This window comes from Convolutriloba macropyga, chromosome 9 (genome assembly GCF_964194025.1).
Source record: "Convolutriloba macropyga chromosome 9, txConMacr16.3, whole genome shotgun sequence".
Lineage (NCBI taxonomy): Eukaryota > Metazoa > Xenacoelomorpha > Acoela > Convolutidae > Convolutriloba > Convolutriloba macropyga.
The window spans coordinates 64,816,456-64,838,806 of NC_134476.1; the positions used below are offsets into that span (position 1 = coordinate 64,816,456).

The 22,351-nt window shown below is 33.7% G+C and overlaps 2 protein-coding genes across 3 annotated transcripts in view; both read right to left on the reverse strand.

The window, feature by feature from the left end:
- LOC142345524 (uncharacterized) overlaps positions 1 to 22,351 on the reverse strand; it is a 562,956-nt gene that overhangs the window by 180,947 nt on the left and 359,658 nt on the right. The window lies entirely within an intron of this gene.
- On the reverse strand, positions 7,189 to 8,490 carry LOC142345520 (dynein regulatory complex subunit 4-like). Its single transcript, XM_075397592.1, has 2 exons — positions 8,245 to 8,490; positions 7,189 to 7,674 (listed from the first exon to the last, which is right to left on the reverse strand). Exon 2 carries the CDS (start codon positions 7,669 to 7,671, stop codon positions 7,447 to 7,449), a length of 225 nt encoding a protein of 74 aa, XP_075253707.1. The 5' UTR covers positions 7,672 to 7,674; positions 8,245 to 8,490; the 3' UTR covers positions 7,189 to 7,446.

Genomic DNA, 22,351 nt, shown 5'->3' on the forward strand with positions numbered 1-22,351 from the left:
AGTCAACACTTTCTATATCATCTACCCTTGTCCCTGATGCCTCTGAGCTTTCTTTTGTCAGCTGAAGATTTGAAAGACTTTTTCTTCTTCGGCCTCTGCTTTTTTTTTCGTTTTGATTTCTTGCTCTCTCTTCCGAAGACGTAGTTCTTCGTCTTTTTCTTGCTGTTGTTGTTGATAGTTCATTACGTCTCGTTCTTTACTAGTTTAGTTTGCCAATCTCTCAACTGTTGCTCTGCTTCTAGCTCATCCATCAAGTTTTCAGGATCTATTCGCTCAACCTCACGTTGTCGCGACGAGTGTGAATTGGCAACACTGAGTTCTTTACTCTTTTTGGTAGCAGATCTCAACAGCTTCTCCCTTTGCATTTGAAGCGTGTTTATTGTTATCAATTACGGTCTGGTGTTAAACATCTTTGCAAATCAATGTTGATGCCACTAGGGATGTTTGGTTTCCATAATCCTTGCTGTGCCCGTACTCATTGATCAGGTCTCGATGGTAAATACTACTATCACTGAAACCCACAAATTTCTGAGTGCGACATTCTGGGTTTTATCGTTCGAATCCATTTGGCGTAGATTTCATCTAGCGTTCCTACTCTCTGTTCAAGCTGATTACACAATCTCTTTTTTTTTGTAGTAGCTTACGTTTTCTTCTCTCAACCTCTTTTCCGAAATTGACAATTCTTTCATAAATGAAGCTGTAACTTACTCTAATTTTGAAGCTTGCAATATGTCCTGCCGACAGTCGAAAACTTCGATGCGGAGTCTTTCATAGTTTTGGTGAAACGATACTTTGTCAAATACCCATCGCAAAGCTTCTACTCTTTTTGCTCTAACATACGTTTGGTGTCATTATCAAAAATTTTGAAATACTTTCATATTAATAGTAACCGCTGCTGCTATCAGTTGTCTCCTAAGTTGTTGTACGTCTCGAAAATGCATCGATGGGCACTTGCGGCATTCATATTTTTATTGATGTTAGGTAGCTTTCAAGCTCGGTGAGGTGTCTGGAGAAAACTTGAGCAGGCCAGCTTGCTCTTTCTCTAACGCCCTTAGTTGACCACTCGCCTTCCAATCAACTCTTTTACAGTGTCAACTGGGACTTTTTTTGGTCATCGTTACTGGTTTTGTTTTGGTCATCCTAGTTGAATTGAAGAATCGTCGCGATTTGTGTCACTGTAGTCGTTGCTGTCCGGATCGGCGGACCAAATGTTGCGGCTGCTCAAGAATCTCAGCGGAAACGAATTGTCACACCCTGTTTCTCAAGCTCTATGACGGCCTGGTTCTTCACTGAATCCAATTGTTTAAAGATCGCGTGGAAACAGTTAGTTTCTCGGTCGTTTAAAGGACTGTAACTTTTAAGTTTGTTGATTGAAGTGAAAAAAGTCTTTGTGATAATCTATTTTCAGTCTTGTGCTGAAGTTTGAAACGCTTCAGCCAATAGTTAGTATTGTTGCTAACTTCTTATAAAAAAGCTCAACTATTTTAAACTCGAAAGATTTTAAGATCCGTTAATGCATAGAACAAAAGACCGAAAGTGGTGAAGACTCAATTTTCAGTTCGTTCTGAGATCCAACTGCTCTTGGTAACAGTTTTTAAGGGTTCTGAATACAATTTGCTTGCACTATTCAAACAATTGGGTTATTGTAAAAACAAATTAGGTAAATATAGATTATAACATCCTTGCCACTCGTTTCTGATTGGCTAATAAGTAAGTGATATAGGTCATTGTTTACATAGTAAATGTCAAATTACTTCAATATTTGCTTTTGTTGACATATGCACGGATGTTTTTAACATAGTTCTTTATGCCTCTTAGAGGTTACCCCAACCGTTTGCCATAACCTCGGGTTCCTCATTTTTTGGTTTCCAAAATTGGGGGATGTACAAGTTTTCGGTCCCAATTTGTAAAATTTTTCAGTTTTGGCCATTTTTGAGTTTTGACAAATTCTAAGTTTTGCAATCTCAAAATTTATATCTGGTGGTCTGATGAATCTTGTTGCTGGTTTGAAGTGGACACTTTCAACGCAAAATTATGTAATCTCTACGCTAAATTCAACGCAGAAAAAGGTAAGATCTACGCTTAAAACACAAAACTATGTAGGAGTAGTGGTTAAGTGCGTTGAATTTATGTAAGATCTGTGCTTGATCTTTTTTCTTACAAAAATTTAACGCATTCACCGCCAATCTTACATAATTTTGCGTTTTTTAGCGTTAACTCCTCGGCCCGTGCCTGACCAAATTCCAATGAGCTCAAAATTGACTCTGATCAGACTTTCCGGCACTGAAGCTATTTATGATCAAACACAAGTGCGTTCGAAACCTTCTCTGATCAGACTCGTGTGTTTTGGAAACCTTCTTTAATCGGGCTCAAGTTCCCCGGGAAAATATCTCTCATGACAGTCAATTGCGTCTGAGTCCGCTTCTGACCAGACCTGCGTGCCTTCAAGTCAGCTTCCGATCAGAGGGTTCTTGAGGGCGTCCAGAGCATGCACTATCAAACGGAGAATACGCAGGAGTGCGCTCGACTGATTCTGATTGGGCCCGGGTCGAGGTTTTTGGGTAAATTGTTGTAAGAAATGCGGTGAATGCGGTGACAATAAATATTTCACAGCATTTCTTACAAAAAATCACGAAAGTTCACCACCAAACCTCGACCCCGGATAGATTTGGGCCTGGGACCTCAGCCGTGACATAAAACTTTATGTCCACCATACAAAACAGAGCCAAGATTCCTTTAACATTAAAAGTTTGAGTGTAAGAATAGGAACGGAATTATTGTGATAGCGGCAAAAAATACCTAGATTTTACATAATTCAAGCAATGTTGTTCTTTTTTGACTTGGAAAGATCTGATGAAAAATCAAACACAACTTGTAATTTCTTAGTATCAATACTGATAATATAATATCAGTATTGATACAACATTCCCGTGCATAATGTATTTTTTGCTGCTATTACAATAAACCTTATCTTGTCCACTCGCCTTCTGAACAATATAGACTCTTGATCAATACAACAACATTTTATTTTCCTGAATCATTTTATTTGTTTATTTTTCGGCAGTTTTAATCGAATTCTCGATTTGTCTGTTGCGAATTATTTCACTTGAGTATGAAAAACTTCATTACGGATTATCCGCCCTTTTTAAGTTTCCATCCAAGAAGTAAATGCAAATATGGTTGAATTTAACAAACTCACAAAGCAATTATCGACAATTTATCATGAGCAAATCACAATTTTTGCCTCGACAAGAAAAGTTTGAAAAAAACAGTATTCGTCCAGTTACGCGTACTGATTTAAAACTTTGCTGATTTTTTTTGAAAATGATTTTTTAAGACTGTTTAGAGTTCTGTCGCTATTCTGTTTGGATCACAAGAAACAATTTTTTGTCGACCATTATAACTGCTGACAAAACTGAATTAATTTTTTTTGTCTTTTTTTAAATTTGAGTGTAATTAGTACCATAACAGTTCTTTTTGTACAAATCATACTCCATGGATTCTTTATGTCTATCAAAAAATCTGTTTCAATGAAAACCAGAGAAGTTGCAATATCTTGGCGGAGTGTCAATCCAAATTTTGCTAAACAAAACGAATTGTTAATGTCTTCCGATCTAAACTAGTCTTGCCGTAAGTCTTATTTTATGGCTGCTCAATTTTTGTTTAGATTTTTTCATTAACACTTTTTTTCTCACGTGTATTTCGTCCTATGCCTTTAGTTCAGTCTAAATAATGCAACACCTCTTTATTTAAAAATTTGGAAAATATGCGAGGTGTGCATTTGTTTGTTTCAGTCGTATTCACATATTTTGTTTATGAGGTGTGCAAAAAGACAAAATCAATCTGATAACTAATTCGTTAAAAACGGCTGATATTCTACTAAAAAAGAGGTTAAAGCTTCCGCAGAAAACATTGAAAAAAAGCGTCGAGCTCTTAAGGCATCAATTGCAATTTTGAAATACAGGGGTTTTAAAACAACCCAATTCCAGTGCCATTCTCAACCCAAAAGACACAATATTGGGCAAAAAAAATTAAGTAGGGACAAAGTTTTGTTCTGTTTGTTTTTTGAAAAAGCAATTGCCTGTATCTCTTATTCGTTCAGTTTAATTCGATCACTAACTCTGAAAAAGACGGTATACCGTTCTTGCGAATTTTGTTCTACTATGTGAACACAAGAGCCTGCGGTTATGATCGCAAGAAGAAAACGAAAAAAAGAGAAGAGATAAACATGATAAAACACAAAACAATGTAATGAACACCTTTTCAGCCGCCATTTATATATGGCGGTAAGAAAATAGTCCTAAGACTATTCCTCTGCACCATAGTTCACGTGAATTGAAAAAAAAATATGTTAAAGTAGGATACTGCTCAAGTTTTATCAGAAGCAATCTGCTTTCTTTTTATTTTATCAGAATTTTAATTCCCATCAGAGCTTAAATTGGTTACGCCATTTTTTAAGACGGGCTCTGTTTCTGGGCAGACCGAATGAAAGATTATCTAACTATAACAAGATTGTTAGCCAAAAATCAGTTCGGTTTCAGAAAAAAAGCCTCGGAGTGATACCAAAAAAAGCACTTAAATTTTTTTTCTCTCCGACAAAATGAAATAGAAGTGATGTCCATGATGTCCACTTATTATTTTTTATACGTTAAAAATATAAAAAAGTGTATTAGTGCAAATTGTAAGTTATGTCAAAAAGAAGAGGGCAGGTTAATTTTATCTTTTGACAAAGCCACTGATAACTGTTAAAAATCCAACATATTTGCAATCTCAAATTTATTTAAATACTTCAATGTAAATAATTTGCAAGTCAACAAAAGCAAAACTGAAGTACTTGCATTCGGGTGTGGCAATGAGAAAGAGAAGCAAGCATGTTTGCTCTACAGTTAAAAACCTTAATATTCCATAAAATGCTGAGACTCACAATCGTCTTCGATAATAATTTAAAAAATAAAAAAAATGGTTTCAGCTTCTTTTTTGTGTGACCTCGGTTTTTGCTCTCCGTTGTGCTCGCCAATTTTTTTTACTGGTAAATAGAACACTAAATATCAAAGTTGTTTTTTGTTTTCCCACCATTTCCGAATTTGCTAAATGGAAAATATATATGAGAGGCCAGTCTTTTGTCTGCAGTCAATTTTACACTTTGAAAAAAATTGTCACCGAGATAGAAGCTTCTTTTGACTATTCTACAACGAGCTGCAAATTTTTAGCTGGTGGGTGAAGAACGGATGAAAAGATCGACCCATGCCCTGCTGAAGTGGCCTCTTGTTTCAAACATTCCATTTGTTCTGATATCCTATCTAGCAAAATGTTTTGTACGAAGGTTTTTTATTATGAATTAAATTAATAACAAAAATCGAATAATTTTGGTGAAGTGGAGCACTTTTTATCTTTGTTAACGCTAAATAATTTCACAAATTACGTGTTATTAGGTGCTCAGTCTGACTATAAGTTGAATTGATTCCCGTTGGGAACATTGTAACACATCAAAAAATGTTGTGAGAGAAAAAACAAAAAAGTAATTTTTTTTGACACTGATCCCATTTTCTCAAATGGTACTTTTCACATACATTTTTCAATTGATTTATCTGATTGCAACATGCTCCTGATTCAACCAGAGAGAGTTAATGAATAAATAGAAACAATTAGAAAAATATAAATGTTTCATAGCTTTTCTTCGATTTTTAACCTAAACTTTAAAACGAAAAAAAATCGTTTAGATTCTTCTAAATATTGCAAAATTCAAACTGCATGTATATAGGTCTCATGAAAAAAACTATTGAAAAAAATACCAAAAGGACGAAAATTGAAATAGTGGATAACTATTATTTTTAATTTCATTTTGATCGTTAACTGAATTTTTTTTTTGGTTGAAGTTTCTGTAAAAAATTCCTTTTTTAAATATAAAATGAGCGATGAAGGAACTGGTTTTTCATCTGACAAATTTATATCACCATAAGGGGTACTGAGTTGTTTTTTAAGTACAAAAGTTGTACTCAATGTTGGTACGTATAAAAACGCTTCAGTCTGAGTTTCAAGGAAATGACAGTCAAAAGAGCTTGTCGTCTCAGAACAGAGAAAAGTTTATTTTGTAAATTTTTCATTTATAACTTCAAGTCAGACATTTCATAAAAAAGCATATGCCTATCAATTTGAATTTTCTTCAAGAATTTCATAATAACAAATATCAGCAAAAAATTTCTTTCATTTGCCAGAAGGTACTTCGATGCTTAGTCAGTATCCCGTCGTGGAAAGTTTTATTTCCTAAGTTAACTACATTCGATTTAGGTTTATCTTTCCGCGTTGACCAATTTTTCACATCGAGTGATTTTTGGTCAATTATCATATGGTTTCAATTTTTAATTGTTGAATTATTCGCACGATGTCAGCAACCGGTGAATACCCAAGTTTAGGTGCGCGACCCTAGACCGCTCTGATCAGACCATTTTCCAGACTTTGCCCTCTTATCGGCTCATTGTGCGACCCAAAGCCCTCTGATCAGACCGTAGTGCGGCCCCAGAAATTGTGCGACCAAAAGTGCGACCCAAAAGACCTCTGATCAGACTTTCGTGCGACCCAAATATTTCGTGCAACTCTGGTGCAACCCAAAATTTCGTGCAACCTTAGTGCGACCAACGCTCCCTCTGATCAGACCAATCCTGAATACATGTTATAATCCGTTGTTATTTGTTTAAATTATTCAATTGGAACCTATATACTACTCGCCTTAAAATTTAATAATTTAGTATATGCTGTTAAGGTTAGGACAAAACTAATTGATAAAAATATAAACAGAAGGTCATTTTGAAGTGCCTGCAACTTTTCCTTTGAGTCATCAAAAGCAGTGATAAAAACTGCAGTCAAATAAATATAGTCAATTAATGCTCTGCGGTCACATTTTGGGGCAACTTATGTCCAGTCTTTGGTGTCTGATCAGACCGTAGTGCGATCATTGTCCAGACTTTCGTGCGATCTATGATCAGACTATAGGGTGACTTTGCCCTCTGATCAGACCATAATGCGACTCAAGAGTTTCCCAGACCATGTATTTTGGGTCGCACCACGCCACCAGTGTGCGACCCAGATGGTCTGATAAGAGCAGTCTAGGGTCGCGCACCTAAACCTGAGTACTATATCGACAATTTCTAATCACAATTTCTGATTATCCAATTTCGTGAAAAATGAAAACAAGTTTTCAAACATGTATTATGAACATATCAATTACAAAAGTATTGTAAAGTAGATAATCTTTGTGTGAATAGCACTGTACATGAGAGATTTCAATTCTCTTGACTAGAGAGATTTCAATTCTCTTGACTAGAGAGATTTCAATTCTCTTGACTAGAGAGATTTCAATTCTCTTGACTAGAGAGATTTCAATTCTCTTGACTAGAGAGTTTTAGAGTTTCAGTTTCAAATTGGGCATTTCAGTTTCAAATTGGGCATCTATGCTGACAAATCCGCCAGCTGTCTCTTTGAGATTTCCCAGAAGGTGTTCAGTTTGTCACACTCCATCTGGAAATAGTTCTTCTCCTGTCTCTCCTGATCCAACTCTTCCCTCATTTGCATCACGAACTCCTCCAGCTGTTCCCTGGTCATGTCCTGGGTTGCGACCCCATCGAAGGGGGAGGCCTTGGGGACCTGGGGTTCTCCGCTGTATTTGACGGGCATTGTCTGTTTTTTTTCAACCCAGTGAAACGAAAGTTAAATCACCCTATCTTACCGAAACATATATAAATCTTGATTTTGTTAACAAAATTGAATTTGGGTAGAAAAATGTTTTCCATTAAACATAGTTTGAGATTCTATAAGTGTCGAGTTTTCATATTAAAGTATAAGGGAAGTTTTCAACCCAAAGGGGGGTTTTATTTACCCCCTTCATTGCCTTAATCCCTTTATCCCTCAAATTTTACTTACATAATACCACGTACGAGCAGCGCAATCTAGATTCCCATATATGGCAAAAATGCGTACCCAAAATCCTTTTCGATGCGGGCTCCGCTATGTATTAAGATTTCGGAAATTCGCTTACTAATCCGAATAAAATTTCTCGTCTTTTGAATGGCTAATATGGAGTCAAGTTCTATACCAAACTTTTATATATTTGCAATCTTATGGCCAGACAATTAATTTTCTGAAACATGAAAACAAGTTACAAGTTTGACTATTTTTGTATTCTAACCAGAATATTTTTTATCAAGATATTTAAGTTTGTTTCGTTTCACTGGGTATTTTGTACGGTACCGAAAATTGATTTTGGATTTTCAGAGATGCAACTTTCGTTCGAGTTTAGTTTTTGTTATAATGATTTTTAATCACAAAAATAAGTCCTTTGGCATTTTGCGACTGAAGTTCTGGCTGAACGCCATCCAATCAAAACTTTACTAAAACGAAAGTTTTTATGGCGTATACGGTTTTTAAAAAACGACTTGCATTAATTATACTTGCTGTTGATATTAAAATAAACGAGATTATAAACAGAAAAAAATGTTTTATCAAAAGAAAAGTTCATGAGAACGAAAAAATGCTGTCTATTTGTTTTCTGTTATTTGTTATTCGAAACGTGTTTTTTTAACACGCGGCGGTCTTGAAAAGGAAAAAGCACAAAATGACATTCGAAGTTTTATCACATTGCCGACACTGCATTAAACTCGAAAAGTCAATAAAGTCAAAAAAGTTATTCATAACTAGCACAAGTTGCAAAAAATGCGTGTTCCGTTGATAGTCAATTAAAAAAGGAGTTATTTTTGAAGCGCGTTGCTCAAATCACACGAACTGGAATTGCCCCAAAGTTATCAAAGTAAACATTTATAACGAATAAAACTTTTTAATAAAATACAAAACGAGTAAGTTCAACTCTGCAGCGTTTTGCATATGAGCTTACAGTTAGAATAACTGTGTGATTTTTTCAAGAGTTATTTTAAATACAATATTTATTCATAACGTGGTTCTGTTCACCAAGGGCAAGTTTGACCACGCGAAAAGTTTTGCTTTATTAGTTGAACTTTCAAACAAAAGTTCTTCAATCAAAAATTCTTCGTTATCATATTTGTTTTAACCGCATGTAAATTCTGTGGGCGTTTCTTGACGGCTTCATGAATTCGTTTTTTAATGATAATCATCAACTTAAAATGGATTTTCCATACTTTGTTCGGTCACAAATTGAAAAGGAATCGGGAAAAAGTGTCTCTACAAATGTTTCGCTTTTAAACAGGGGTCAAAAACTAATGATAATTTCTTATTTTCTCTAAAAACGCGATCTAAAAACGGTGGTCAAAATTGGTCATTTTTAAAGATTTTTTCTACCCTACCTTAAACAATAGGTAAAAGCAGCCATCCTTTCCTTTCAATGGCAAAAAAAGCATAACCAAAATCCGAATTGATGTGCCCTCTCCCATGTAATAAGATTAGAAATACGGTTTGAAATATGGAATAAAACATTTTCAGATGGAAGATTTTAAGTTGAGAAGAGCGCTCAAACTTGGTCAATTATGCGGTCCAATAAATAAACAAGGCGGTCATCTCCAAAAGGGCTTTTCATAAAGCATGAATTCTCATTTTTTTTTATTTCTTGCGTTCAAAAAACTGCCATATCTTTACAAAAAGGGACACAAACCCTCACCGTCACTCTGTTTAGTTACCGTCGAAACCATCACTGCCCGGTACTTGTTTTCTGTTTTGCTTAACGTTTCAATAATAAGTTTCTCAGTTCAGGTTGTTTTTTTAAGCTATTGTTGTCAATCCTAAGACTGTTGAACATCTAATTTAGGGATGCTCGCATCTGAAATTTTACCAGCGTCAAAAAAATAGTTTATAATTTGAAAATTTGCTGGGGAGTTTGGGTCTTAAAACCAGCTCTACCTTTTTTAAATGTTTTTCCAGCTAATGTTTTTTATTTTTGACGAAACCAAGTTCCCTAAAAAAACTGTAGGACTTTGAAATTGATCCTTCGCGAGAAATTTACTTTTTTCCTAACGATACAAAGAGCCCCCAAGTATGGAATTCTCCATAGATATTAATTATATCACGAATCTCATCAAATTTTAATCAAAAACTTACTGTAGCTGAACTTCAAGGTCACAATAGTAGTAAGATAATCTGCCATATGCTTGTAGGGGGGGGGGATGTTCGGACCCCCCTACAAGACTTTTTACCACCAAAAAATTTATTTTCATTTTGTGAAATAAAGTTTTTTGGCTCAGTTTCGCCAGACTGCTTACCCCAAGAAATTCTCACAGGAAAACTAGCCAAGAAACTTTATTTCACATAGAGAAAGTAAGTTTTTCGGTGGTAAAAAGTCTTGTAGGGGTGGGGTCCGAACCCCCGCCCCAACAAGCAAATGGCAGATTTCCGCTGTTGCAATGTTCGCTGTTTATAGAACAAGGTGTTATTTAAGTTCTAGACTTTCACTAAATGTTTTTGGCGAAAAGTTAAAAACTCCAATATAAGACATCAGAGGCCTAAAATTTTCAAAAATTTCAAATTTTTTTTTCGAAAATTTTTCAAAGTTTTTCAAAGTCCTAAAATTGTCTGAAATGGATTTTGCGCTATGAAAAAGCACTCAAAAGTGATTTTTTGTTGATTTCACTTTCTTCACCAATACAGTATGGGGGTCAAAACATACAAAAATTTCAAATTTTTGAGAAAAATTGTTCAAAGTTTTTTGAAGTCCTAAAATGGTCTGAAATGGATTTTGCGCTATGAAAGAGCACTCAAAAGTGAATTTTTGTCGACTTAATTTTTTTGCACCTATGCAGTATGGGGGTCGAAACATAAAAAAGTTCAAATATTTGAGAAAAAATTTCAAAATTTTTCGAAGTCCTGAAATGGTCTGAAATAGATTTTGCGATTTAAAAGAGCCTAAAAAAATGGTTTGTTGTTGACTTCAATTTGTTCAAACAAGTAGGGTAGGATAAATTCAGGTTCTGAAGTGGTCTGAAATAACTCAAAGAACAGTCAGAAGCAGTTTTTGTTGACAATACTTTTGCAAAATGTGCAGTATGATGTGGAAAGCATGTCTGTATCTTTTATATACAATTGTAACTATGTATGTTTCTATTTAATTAGGTATATATGTTTATTTTGCATCCGTTCAAAAAAGTTTCTCGTGTATGGAATACAAATTGAGTGAAATGAATGGACGAAAATTTATATTTGTATGCATAAATAAATATACCGGTGCTTAAATTTAGCCATGTGGTTGCATGAGTTTAAATTTCAATGTATGTAGGTGTGAAGAAATTGTTCATGTGTGTATATATCAAGACATGTTTGGTTGTATGTGTATATGTTTCTCTAAATCTATGCGGTGGAATGTATGTATCTAAGTCTGAATGAATTTATGTCTGAATCTATTTGTATTTATATGCATGCAAGGATGACACGGGAGAGAGAATTCCTTAAAGGGCAATTTAATTGTTTAGAAGAATGCTGTTGTTTGTGGCCATGATCCAATAATTTTATATCTTTTAAAAAGGATTTGACCTTCAGCGTTTTTAAACTCATGTTTTGTCCTTTAAACATTGGCAAGCAAAATGTCACAACCAGAGACAACAACGATTTTTTGACGTTCAGAACATAATTTTTGAAAACAGAACTTCCTACACCTATCCAGCTACCATATCAAAAACTATCAACAACCCATTGTTGTTAAACCCATAGTTGTTAGGCTCATGTTTTGTCCTTTAAACATTGACAAGCAAAATGTCGCAACCAGAGACGACAACGATTTTTTGATGTTCAGTGAATGCTTTTTGAAAACAGAGTTTCCTACACCTATCCAGCTGTCATATCAAAAACTATCAAGAACCCATTGTTGTTAAACCCATAATTTTTAAACTCATGTTTTGTCCTTTAAACATTGGCAAGCAAAATTTCACAACCAGCGACGACAACGATTTTTTGATGTTCAGAGCATGCTTTTTGAAAACAGATTTTCCTACACCTATCCAGCTACCATATCATAAACTATCTACAACCCATTGTTGTTAAACCCATAGTTGTTAGGCTCATGTTTTGTCCTTTAAACATTGACAAGCAAAATGTCACAACCAGACACGACAACGATTTTTTGATGTTCAGTGAATGCTTTTTGAAAACCGATTTTTCTACACCTATCCAGCAATCATATCAGAAACTATCAAGATCCCATTGTTGTTAAACCCATAGTTGTTAAACTCATATTTTGTCCTTTAAACATTGACAAGCAGAATGTCAAATGTCATAACCAGAGACGACAAAGATATTTTGATGTCTAGAGCATGCTTTTTGAAAACAGATTTTCTTACACCTATCCAGCTATCATGTCACAAACTATCAAGAACCCATTGTTATTAAACCCATAGTTGTTAAACTCATGTTTCGTCCTTTAAACATTGACAAGCAAAATGTCACAACTGGAGACGATAACCATTTTTTGATGTTCAGAGCATGTTTTTTGTACACAAAATTTCCTAAACCTATGCAGTTACCATATTAAAACCTATCAAGATTATTTACAGGAAAAAATTAAGTTCATGCTTTTTTTCTTTTAATCCTATGCAAGAAAATGAAGAATGTGACAACCCGAGCCAACTTTTGATCTGAGCATGTCTTTTGAAAACAGATTTTTCCACACTTATTCAGCTAACCTTTTACGAATGACCAAGATTATTTACAGAAAAAATGTATTTGAGAGAGATTGTTGAGAGAAGATAAACAGTAAATTGAGATCAGTAAAAAAAAATTCTGATTTAAAAAAAAACAAAAAAGTTGGTGGGAAAACTATGATATGCAGGAGCAGCTGATTTTTTTACTTAAAAAAAATAGATGATAGGAACTCATCAAGAGCTTGGATCAGACAAAAAGTGTGATGATGTACAAGAAGACTAGTTTGCACTGGAACTGTAAAAAGAGCCAAAAATTTTGAAAATTAATTAGCCACTTTATCAATTAAACAAGCACAAACACAAACTATGGATCTTTGGGGGTTGCTAGAAAAAGCTTCAGAAATGTAGAGGTCTTGTTTGCGTATTGGTAATAGCAATAATGGATGTTGCGTGCTGGGACTGAAACATTAAACGATAGCGAAACGCATCTTCAGTAAATCCTTCTAATAAATTCAACTATTGAACACAGCAAGTAGGGTACCAGAGCACCTCAACCAACCAGAAACCAAAAGACGTTCATTATCGCGTCTTCTTGGATCAAATTTAATGCGTTCAGTAACCCTGTGTTTATATTTTGGATTACTTATTGTTCTGTCCACGTTTTAAAATGAGATTACCGTAACGATATTTCATGGAGCATCGGAAAGAGGAAAATCCGAAGGAATATAAAAGTAAAAAGAGCAGAGTCATCATAACATTTAATTGAGCTAAGCAGTCTGGCAAACTTATTGGAATTAAACACAACACTACTGCCACCTACTACTGCTAATGCCAACTAATACTATCTACAACTACTATCTACAATTAGTACCTACTACTACTGCGACATACTAGTACTACGTACAACTACTACTAGATACTATTACTAACTACTACAACTACTTATTGGTTCCAAGTTACACTAGTACCTACTACTACTTCCTTTTAATGCTTTCAAATATTACCTTTTGTTTACTGACTATCTACAACAGCGTGTTTCTGTTTAACTAAAAAATGAAAACAATTCTTATCTCTAGTGACTCGTTGACCATAAACACCAGAAGATTTTACCTATCTAAAGGTAATGTGTCTTGACTGAAAAAGACCAATAGAATTTAGCCGCCAATATTTTCAACAAATCCTTAGGTGTTTGAAGTTTTTTCAAAGATATAAAAAACGCTGAAGCTTTGTCGTTTACATTAACTCAGTAATTTTCAACTCAATGTTAATTTGTTAATTAACAAATAAAAATTCCATGATATGATATATCAGGTTGATATTTGATTAACTAAATCAAGGTAGAATTTTACTGTTCAGCGAACCAGTCTAATTTTTAGAACTTCAAATAAATTTTATTGCTATGTTCTTTTTTTTGAAGTGCAACTTTTTTGTATACTTTTTTCACTTATGAAGGATCAGTCATACATTTAAATGCTGTTTTTTTTTCAATGATGCTGTTTTTTGTTTATTCAATGTATGACGTCTAATTCAAATTGCACTTAACTGATAGATATGAAACGCCAACATTTAAAAATTTCTAGTATGAAGAATTGTATAGCGTAAACATTGACTGGTTGACAATGGCGTTGCACTATGTCTATCTATAAAATCAATTTTATAGAAACATGCTTGTTTCAAAAAATCCACAGTGTGTACCTTAATAGAAACAAACCTTTTACAACGTTCCCTACGGTTCAAAAATTTGTATAGACCTAAAAACTCTGGGATAGCTTGCAAGAAGGACATGTGTTAGTCGAGGTTCGTATTAACTTTAGCTTCGGCTCAGGATGTGTTCACAGCTAAGACTGTAATTGTGAACTGGCTAGTCATCAAATGTTTAGCGCTACATGATTTTGCAATTTTTGTTTTATTAACTTCTTCCTAATTTTATTGAATTTCATTTGGTCACTGTTTTTCTGGAGAAAATTAAAAATAAATCAACCTCATGAAAGGTTTCTCAGCAAAATTATGTGAAACAGTCTTGTTAAATTTGAGAGCTCACACCAAAACCTTAAATTTAGTTGTTTAGGTGAACAAATTTTGTTTGTTTTCAACATCTGCTTACACTCAAGTGGCACCAAATAGTTCCAGAGAAAAACTTTTCGCAGAGCTTGAAACAAAATTTTTCTTTTTTAATGTTCAAAACTCATCAACAGGAGACGGTATGGCTTTGGATAAGCAAGTTTGATAAAATTGTGAAACATGACCAATCTTTTTTCCTAAAAAGTGAACCATTGATTTCGAATTCGAGATTGTGATCTAAAAATAGTATTCAAGGAAATTGTCTTTCTTTAAAAAAGACTTCTTTTTTAGTATTCAAAACTCAACAATCGGAGGCGGTATGAATTTCGATAAGCAAGTATAATAAAATGGTGATGCTTGGTCAATCGCTCTACATAAAAATGGAAGTTTTGAGTTTGTGTCTGAATTTGTGATCTAAAAACATTATCCAATGATAATTGACTTTGAAAAAGTCTACTTTTAGTACTAAAAACACAATAATCGGTGATCGTGTAACTTACAATTAGCAAATACAATGAAACGTGAAATTTGGTCTACCGTTCTATTCAAAAGTCAAAGTTTGAGTTTGAGTTTGTGATCTAAAAATAGTGTTCAAGGAATAATTATGTCATAATAGTTGTGTGGTGTTATATAGTTGCGAACGCAAAACAACTGAAACACGTTCTCACAATCTTTTTGAACTACAGCTATACATGTGTCAAAAAAGCGCAGGAGACCTTCTGGTTTTACTAAGCTTTTTGATATAGTTTGCTATATTATATAGACTATATTCACACGGTCTATTATGTAATCTTTACTGCACGAATTCTACAAGCATTCCTGAAGACTATGATTTTGCAATTTTGTGTAGAAATAAAAAACTGCATGATTTTCCGAAATCAGCAGTGTTGACATATTTTAGCAGTAATTCTTGAAAAGAGCGGCCAGTGCAACCTCTTAAATGGTTAATTTTCTCTGAAGAATGTTTGGATTATGAACTTTAAGTATTGCAAAATAGCCAATATGGAGATATTTTAATTCATGACCACATTAGGTAAGAGTTAACACAACTAACTGTAATTTTGTTACAATCAAAAACCGTCAACATAGACAGTAGAAATCAGATTAGGCGCTTTGCTGCCATTGTCAAACTGACAAGTACATTTCTACATTTTTTTGGTCACTTTGGAAAAGGTTCCAGTGTTAAAACCCTGCTATCCATAGTACATTAAGTTCAAAATTCAAAGTATTCAATGTTTTTGGAAATTAGTGTTTTACTTTTCTATGTGCTAATAAGTACTCTTGGCTTTGTGTACCTCGTTTTGATGATATCTTTGCAAAAGGGTTTCTATGTTTTCAAACGTTTGTTTGTTATGGATCCTATGAAGAGTCGATTTGAGTTCTTTCAACTGAGTCAAAGACAAAAAACAATGGTCAAAAAAATTCTGATTATAGGGTCAATTAGGCTAATTTGATTTCCAGGTTTTTAAAGCAGTATTTTAATTTTCTCTGAGCTTAAACAATGTGAGAAGTTTGTAAAATTGTCTCTGAGAAAAAAGTTCCCGGAGGAATTTTACTTCTATGTGTTTAGCTAAATGACACAAGTGTCAATAAAAAACCTTGCAATTTATCATGATTTCTATCTTCATGAAAGTTTGCATCTTCTATAACAAAAAAATGGTAGAATCATTATGTTCAAGAGAAAACTTTTTTCACGAGTAATCATATAGTAAAACCTTAATCTTCATTAAATCTTCATTAATCTGCAATTTACGCTATGAAAAACGAATTAGCGCTCCCAGAGGTAGTATGAAAACATTTTTTGTCGTGGCGCTCAAAAAAGGAAACCCCCTAACGGACTGCAAAATTAACAAAGGTAAGAAAAGAAACGTTTTCCATGTTAATTTTGATTTTCACTTGAAAGTCTTAAAATAAAACAATGCCTAGCTGACATAAAAAAGATTTAGATTATGCGAAACAAATTTTTATAAGATATCGTTGTCAAACATATGTTTATGTACAAGCTGATTTTTCATAACTACTTTAAAAAATTTGTACTTTCAGGACCTCATTGGTTTGCTTGGAGGAAACTCATAATAGAACGGACAAGTATTCACTTCTGGCATTTATTGGAAATTTCGTTCTTATACGTTAAACGCTTACTATTCTTGATACCATAGCTTTATGGATTAACGAAGTTTTTGTATCCGCGTTAATGAATGCTTAGTTTTTAAAAATTTATGAAAGACTTAAATAACATATTGAAATACTTCAAATTGACACATAGCTTTAAAAACTACTGAGTGAATTCTGTAAAAAACCAAAGGTTCCATGACAAACACAAGTTGTTGCACATGTATACAGAAAGCAACAGTGCATACTTACGTCTCAGGTTCAGATTGATCTTTTGAGCGAAACATGTTTGTTATCTACATACAGAAAACGTCACCAGAGGGTTTCTGATCGTTCCTCAAAAAAAACCACGTTATTACTAAGCAAAATCAATACTATTGTTAAATTATAAAAATAAATTGATATAAAACGTTTGACTTAGAACCAGTTAGTATGTAACCTAGAAAGAATTGTAACCATGAAAGTCAAACAAGAAGGCCAATAGGTGAATTTAAAAGAATTTGATTTTGTCCTGTTTATTCAATTGCTTTATTTAAGTTAACGTGATTTTGCTTAATTGGAGCACACTGTGGGTCGAAATGTAATCCGTAATAAACAATTGCAAGACTACGTGCTCACTCTCTTTTTATCTCAACGTTTGCTGCAACACAGTAAAATACATGTATAAACGCCTTCTTGGTCACAGACAAGAGGATACCCAAGTGAACCAATAAAGGTGCTTTTAGCCGAAAATATTATGCAAGAATTTTGCAGAGCAGACTGAACTTCTCATACGCACAGTGCAATTCTTTTGCCTTAGGCGTAGCAACCAGATCAAAACCTTGAAATGCCAATGTATGAGGTACTTAGGAGAACTTCAATCCATTTTACAAATGAAAACGAATAAGAATTAGTCTAACAGGTTTAACAACTGAGGCCTCCTCGAAATGTTATAGGTATTCATTGGAAACTATTTGGCTAATTAGGCTAATAGAAGGAATGCTAACATCCCCGCAAACAGTTTGAATTAACTTTTCACTGAATGACTTGCTTCTCAAAATAACATTTTAGAGTTTTCATTCTTGACTTGTCTTCCATTCAGTTAGTGTATGCCAAACCCACACTCAACTGGCGGTTTATAACTCATAATGTATCATATCCTAACGCAATTTGAAGGCTCATTTCAGCGAACAATTGTCTATCAATCTTGACATGAAAACAATTTTGCCGTTATACAACAAAAGTTCAGTTCAATTTCAAGCTGGACTATCTTCGATCATTGCCTCATACCAAAGAAATTCATTGACTTTGTTACCACATTACCTAATTTAACCGAAGAAGAAGATTTTGTCAAGGACTCAACCCCCTCGGAAACTGAAGTAATTTCTCAGCATTTACCTAATCCTTTGACTTCTGACATAGGATCACTTCCCATGGACATCAAGAGGATTTTGAGCAGTTACGACTTCGAAAGTATGCCCATCTTCAGGAGCCATGAAGAATACTTCGCTGCCTTAGAAGATTTGGAAAACCTGTGGAAAAAGCTCGAATCATGCAAAAATGAAACCAAACTAACCACTATTCACAATAAAACTGATCATACTACATCATCCACATCCGATGATAACAGATAGATGGTGATATCTTCCATCTTAGAACGATTCCCTAGTCTTCTTGAAGAAAACTCAAAAATTGAAGAAAACTTCCAGAAACTTAGCACTGAACCATAGTCTATCAATGCTCTACAAAAGAGGAGCCGATTTCGTGTAGTTCGAGGATGTACTTCACAGTGGAAAATTTCCAAAAAGAATGAGATTCAATGAAAATATGAGGTGTTAATGCAGCAATAACAACTAAAATTTAAAAATTCTTGTCGATTTAAGCTTATGAAGTTGGTTTTCAGTATTGAATTGTTTCCATTTATAACCGGTTATTTTGAAATGCTGTGCACTATTTAACTCCATTGTGTATGATTATTACCCCAAATTGAGTAGTTGCAAAGCCACTCCTTTAAACTGTAGTTTGTTGATTCAAAAATATCCACGTCAGAGAAACAGGAAACAGTATTAGGCCTGTTGAAAAGAGTAGAAAATCAGAAATTTGTTGTAGAGTAGGATCCCCAAACCGATGCTTATTGTTCTGAAAATGTTGAATTGGATACGCGCAAGACAATTGACGTTATAAAGAGCTGACGTTAGAAAACGCTGCATATTGTTTTGGTTTAAGTAGAGCCGAAATCAAAAGTTGCTGTTAATTAGCCTAAAATGTTAGTTGATTTCTAAGAAAAGTACCTGAGTGGGTTAATTGGTCTCATGTTCGGTTATGATATTTTCATATCAAGTCCCAAGAGCCGCTGAGGCATGGCCTTGGTCCGCGATGGTTTCAAGATATTTTGTCAAATACTCGGTCATGATTGTTGAAAAATTTAGCAGTCTCATTTGAGAAGCCAATTTAATTGGCCACACAATTTATCTTAAATTATCAACTGATAAATTAAAAAAAGGCTCTCTTAAAAATCGGCTCTTTTCTTTCCGGCTCTCTTACAAGTCACCGGTTGAAACAGAAATTCAACCAGACCACTTGATTTTTGATAAAAAAATGACTATATTGTGAGAAGTTCAGTCTGCTCTGCAAAATTCTTGCATAATGTTTTCAGCTAAAAGTACTTTTATCACTTTACTTGGGCATTCTTTTGTCTGTGAACAAAAAGTCGTATATACATGTATTTTAATGTGTTGCAGCAAACCTTGAGATAAAAAGAGAGTGAGCACGTAGTCTTGCAATTTTTTATTACGGATTACATTTCGATCCACAGTGTGCTCCAATTAAGCAAAATCACGTTAACTTAAATAAAGCAATTGAATAAACAGGACAAAATCAAATTCTTTTAAATTCACCTATTGGCCTTCTTGTTTGACTTTCATGGTTACAATTCTTTCTAGGTTACATACTAACTGGTTCTAAGTCAAACGTTTTATATCAATTTATTTTTATAATTTAACAATAGTATTGATTTTGCTTAGTAATAACGTGGTTTTTTTTGAGGAACGATCAGAAACCCTCTGGTGACGTTTTCTGTATGTAGATAACAAACATGTTTCGCTCAAAAGATCAATCTGAACCAGAGACGTAAGTATGCACTATTGCTCTCTGTATACATGTGCAAAAACTTGTGTTTGTCATGGAACCTTTGGTTTTTTACAGAATTCACTCAGTAGTTTTTAAAGCTATGTGTCAATTTGAAGTATTTCAATATGTTATTTAATTATTTCATAAATTTTTAAAAACTAAGCATTCATTAACGCGGATACAAAACTTCGTTAATCCATAAAGCTATGGTATCAAGAATAGTAAGCGTTTAACGTATAAGAACGAAATTTCCAATAAATGCCAGAAGTGAATACTTGTCCGTTCTATTATGAGTTTCCTCCAGGCAAACCAATGTGGTCCTAAAAGTACAAATTTGTCAAAGTAGTAATGAAAAATTAGGTTGTAAAAAAACATTTGTTTGACAACGATATCTTATAAAACTTTGTTTCTAACTCTTTTTTATGTCAGCTAGGCATTGTTTTATTTTAAGTCTTTCAAGTAAAGAACAAAATTAAAGTGGAAAACGTTTCATTTCTTACCTTTGTTAATTTTGCAGTTCCGTTAGGGGGTTTCCTTTTTTGAGCGCCAAGAAAAAAAATGTTTTCAAACTACCTGTGGGAACGCTGATTCGTTTTTCATAGCGTAAATTGCAGATTAATCAAGATTTAGTGAAGATTAAGGTTTTGCTATATGATTACTTGAGAAAAAAAGTTTTCTCTTGTACATAATGATTCTACCATTTTTTTGCAAACTTTCATGAAGATACAAGATGCAAACTTTCATGAAGATAGAAATCATGTTAAATTGCAATGGTTATTATTGACAATAGTGTCATTTAGCAAAACAAATTTGTTGTAAAATTCCACCGGGAACTTTTATCTAAGAGACAATTTTACATACTTCGTACATTGTTGAAGCTGAGAGAAAAATAAAATACTGCAATAAAAACCTGGAAATCAAATTAGCCTAAATGAATCTATAATCAGAATTTTTTTTGAGAATTGTTTTTTGTCTTTAACTCAGTTGAAAGAACTCAAACCGACTCTTCATAGGATCCATAATCAACAAACGTTTGAAAACATAGAAACCCTTTTGCAAAGATATCATCAAAACGAGGTACACAAAGACAAGAGTACTTGTTAACACATAGAAAAGTAAAACATTAATTTCCGAAAAAAATTGAATACTTTAAATTATGAACTTAATGTACTATGGATAGCAGGGTTTCAACACTGGAACCTTTTTCAATGTGACCAAAAGAATATAGAAATGTACTTGTCAGTTTGACGATGGCGGCAAAGCGCCTAATCTGATTTCTACTGTCTATGTTGACGGTTTTTGATGGTAACAAAAATTACAGTTAGTTGTGTTAACTCTTACCTAATGTGGTCATGAATTAAAATATCTCCATATTGGCTTTTTTGCAATACTTAAAGTTCATAATCCAAACATTCTTCAGAGAAAATTAACCATTTAAGAGTTTGCACTCACCGCTCTTTTCAAGAATTACTGATAAAATATGTCAACACTGCTGACTTCGGAAAATCATGATTTTTTTTGTTCTTTTCTACACAAAACTGCAAAAATATAGTCTTCAGGAATGCTTGTAGATTTCATGCAGTGAAGATTACATAATAGACCATGTGAATAGAGTCTATATAATATAGCAAACTATATCAAAAAGCTTAGTAAAACCAGAAGGTCTCCTTCGCTTTTTTGACACATGTATAGCTGTAGTTCAAAAAGATTGTGGGAACGTGTTTCAGTTGTTTTGCGTTCGCAACTATATAACACAACTCAACTTTCATGACGTATATACCCCTTGAATACTATTTTTAGATCACAAACTCAAACAAACACTTTGACTTTTGAAAAGAACGGTAGACCAAGTTTTCACCTCTCATTATATTTGGTAATTGTAAGTTACACGGTCAACCATTATTGTGTTTTTAGTACTAAAAGTAGACTTTTTCAAAGTCAATTATCATTGGATAATGTTTTTAGATCACAAATTCAGACACAAACTCAAAACTTCCATTTTTATGTAGAGCGATTGACCAAGCATCACCATTTTATTATACTTGCTTATCGAAATTCATACCGCCTCCGATTGTTGAGTTTTGAATACTAAAAAAGAAGTCTTTTTTAAAGAAAGACAATTTCCTTGAATACTATTTTTAGATCACAATCTCGAATTCGAAATCAATGGTTCACTTTTTAGGAAAAAAGATTGGTCATGTTTCACAATTTTATCAAACTTGCTTATCCAAAGCCATACCGTCTCCTGTTGATGAGTTTTGAACATTAAAAAAGAAAAATTTTGTTTCAAGCTCTGCGAAAAGTTTTTCTCTGGAACTATTTGGTGCCACTTGAGTGTAAGCAGATGTTGAAAACAAACAAAATTTGTTCACCTAAACAACTAAATTTAAGGTTTTGGTGTGAGCTCTCAAATTTAACAAGACTGTTTCACATAATTTTGCTGAGAAACGTTTCATGAGGTTGATTTATTTTTAATTTTTTTC

Excerpts from the sequence above, each read along its gene's own strand:
- LOC142345520 (XM_075397592.1), bottom strand. The coding sequence starts at position 7,671 with ATGCCCGTCAAATACAGCGGAGAACCCCAGGTCCCCAAGGCCTCCCCC.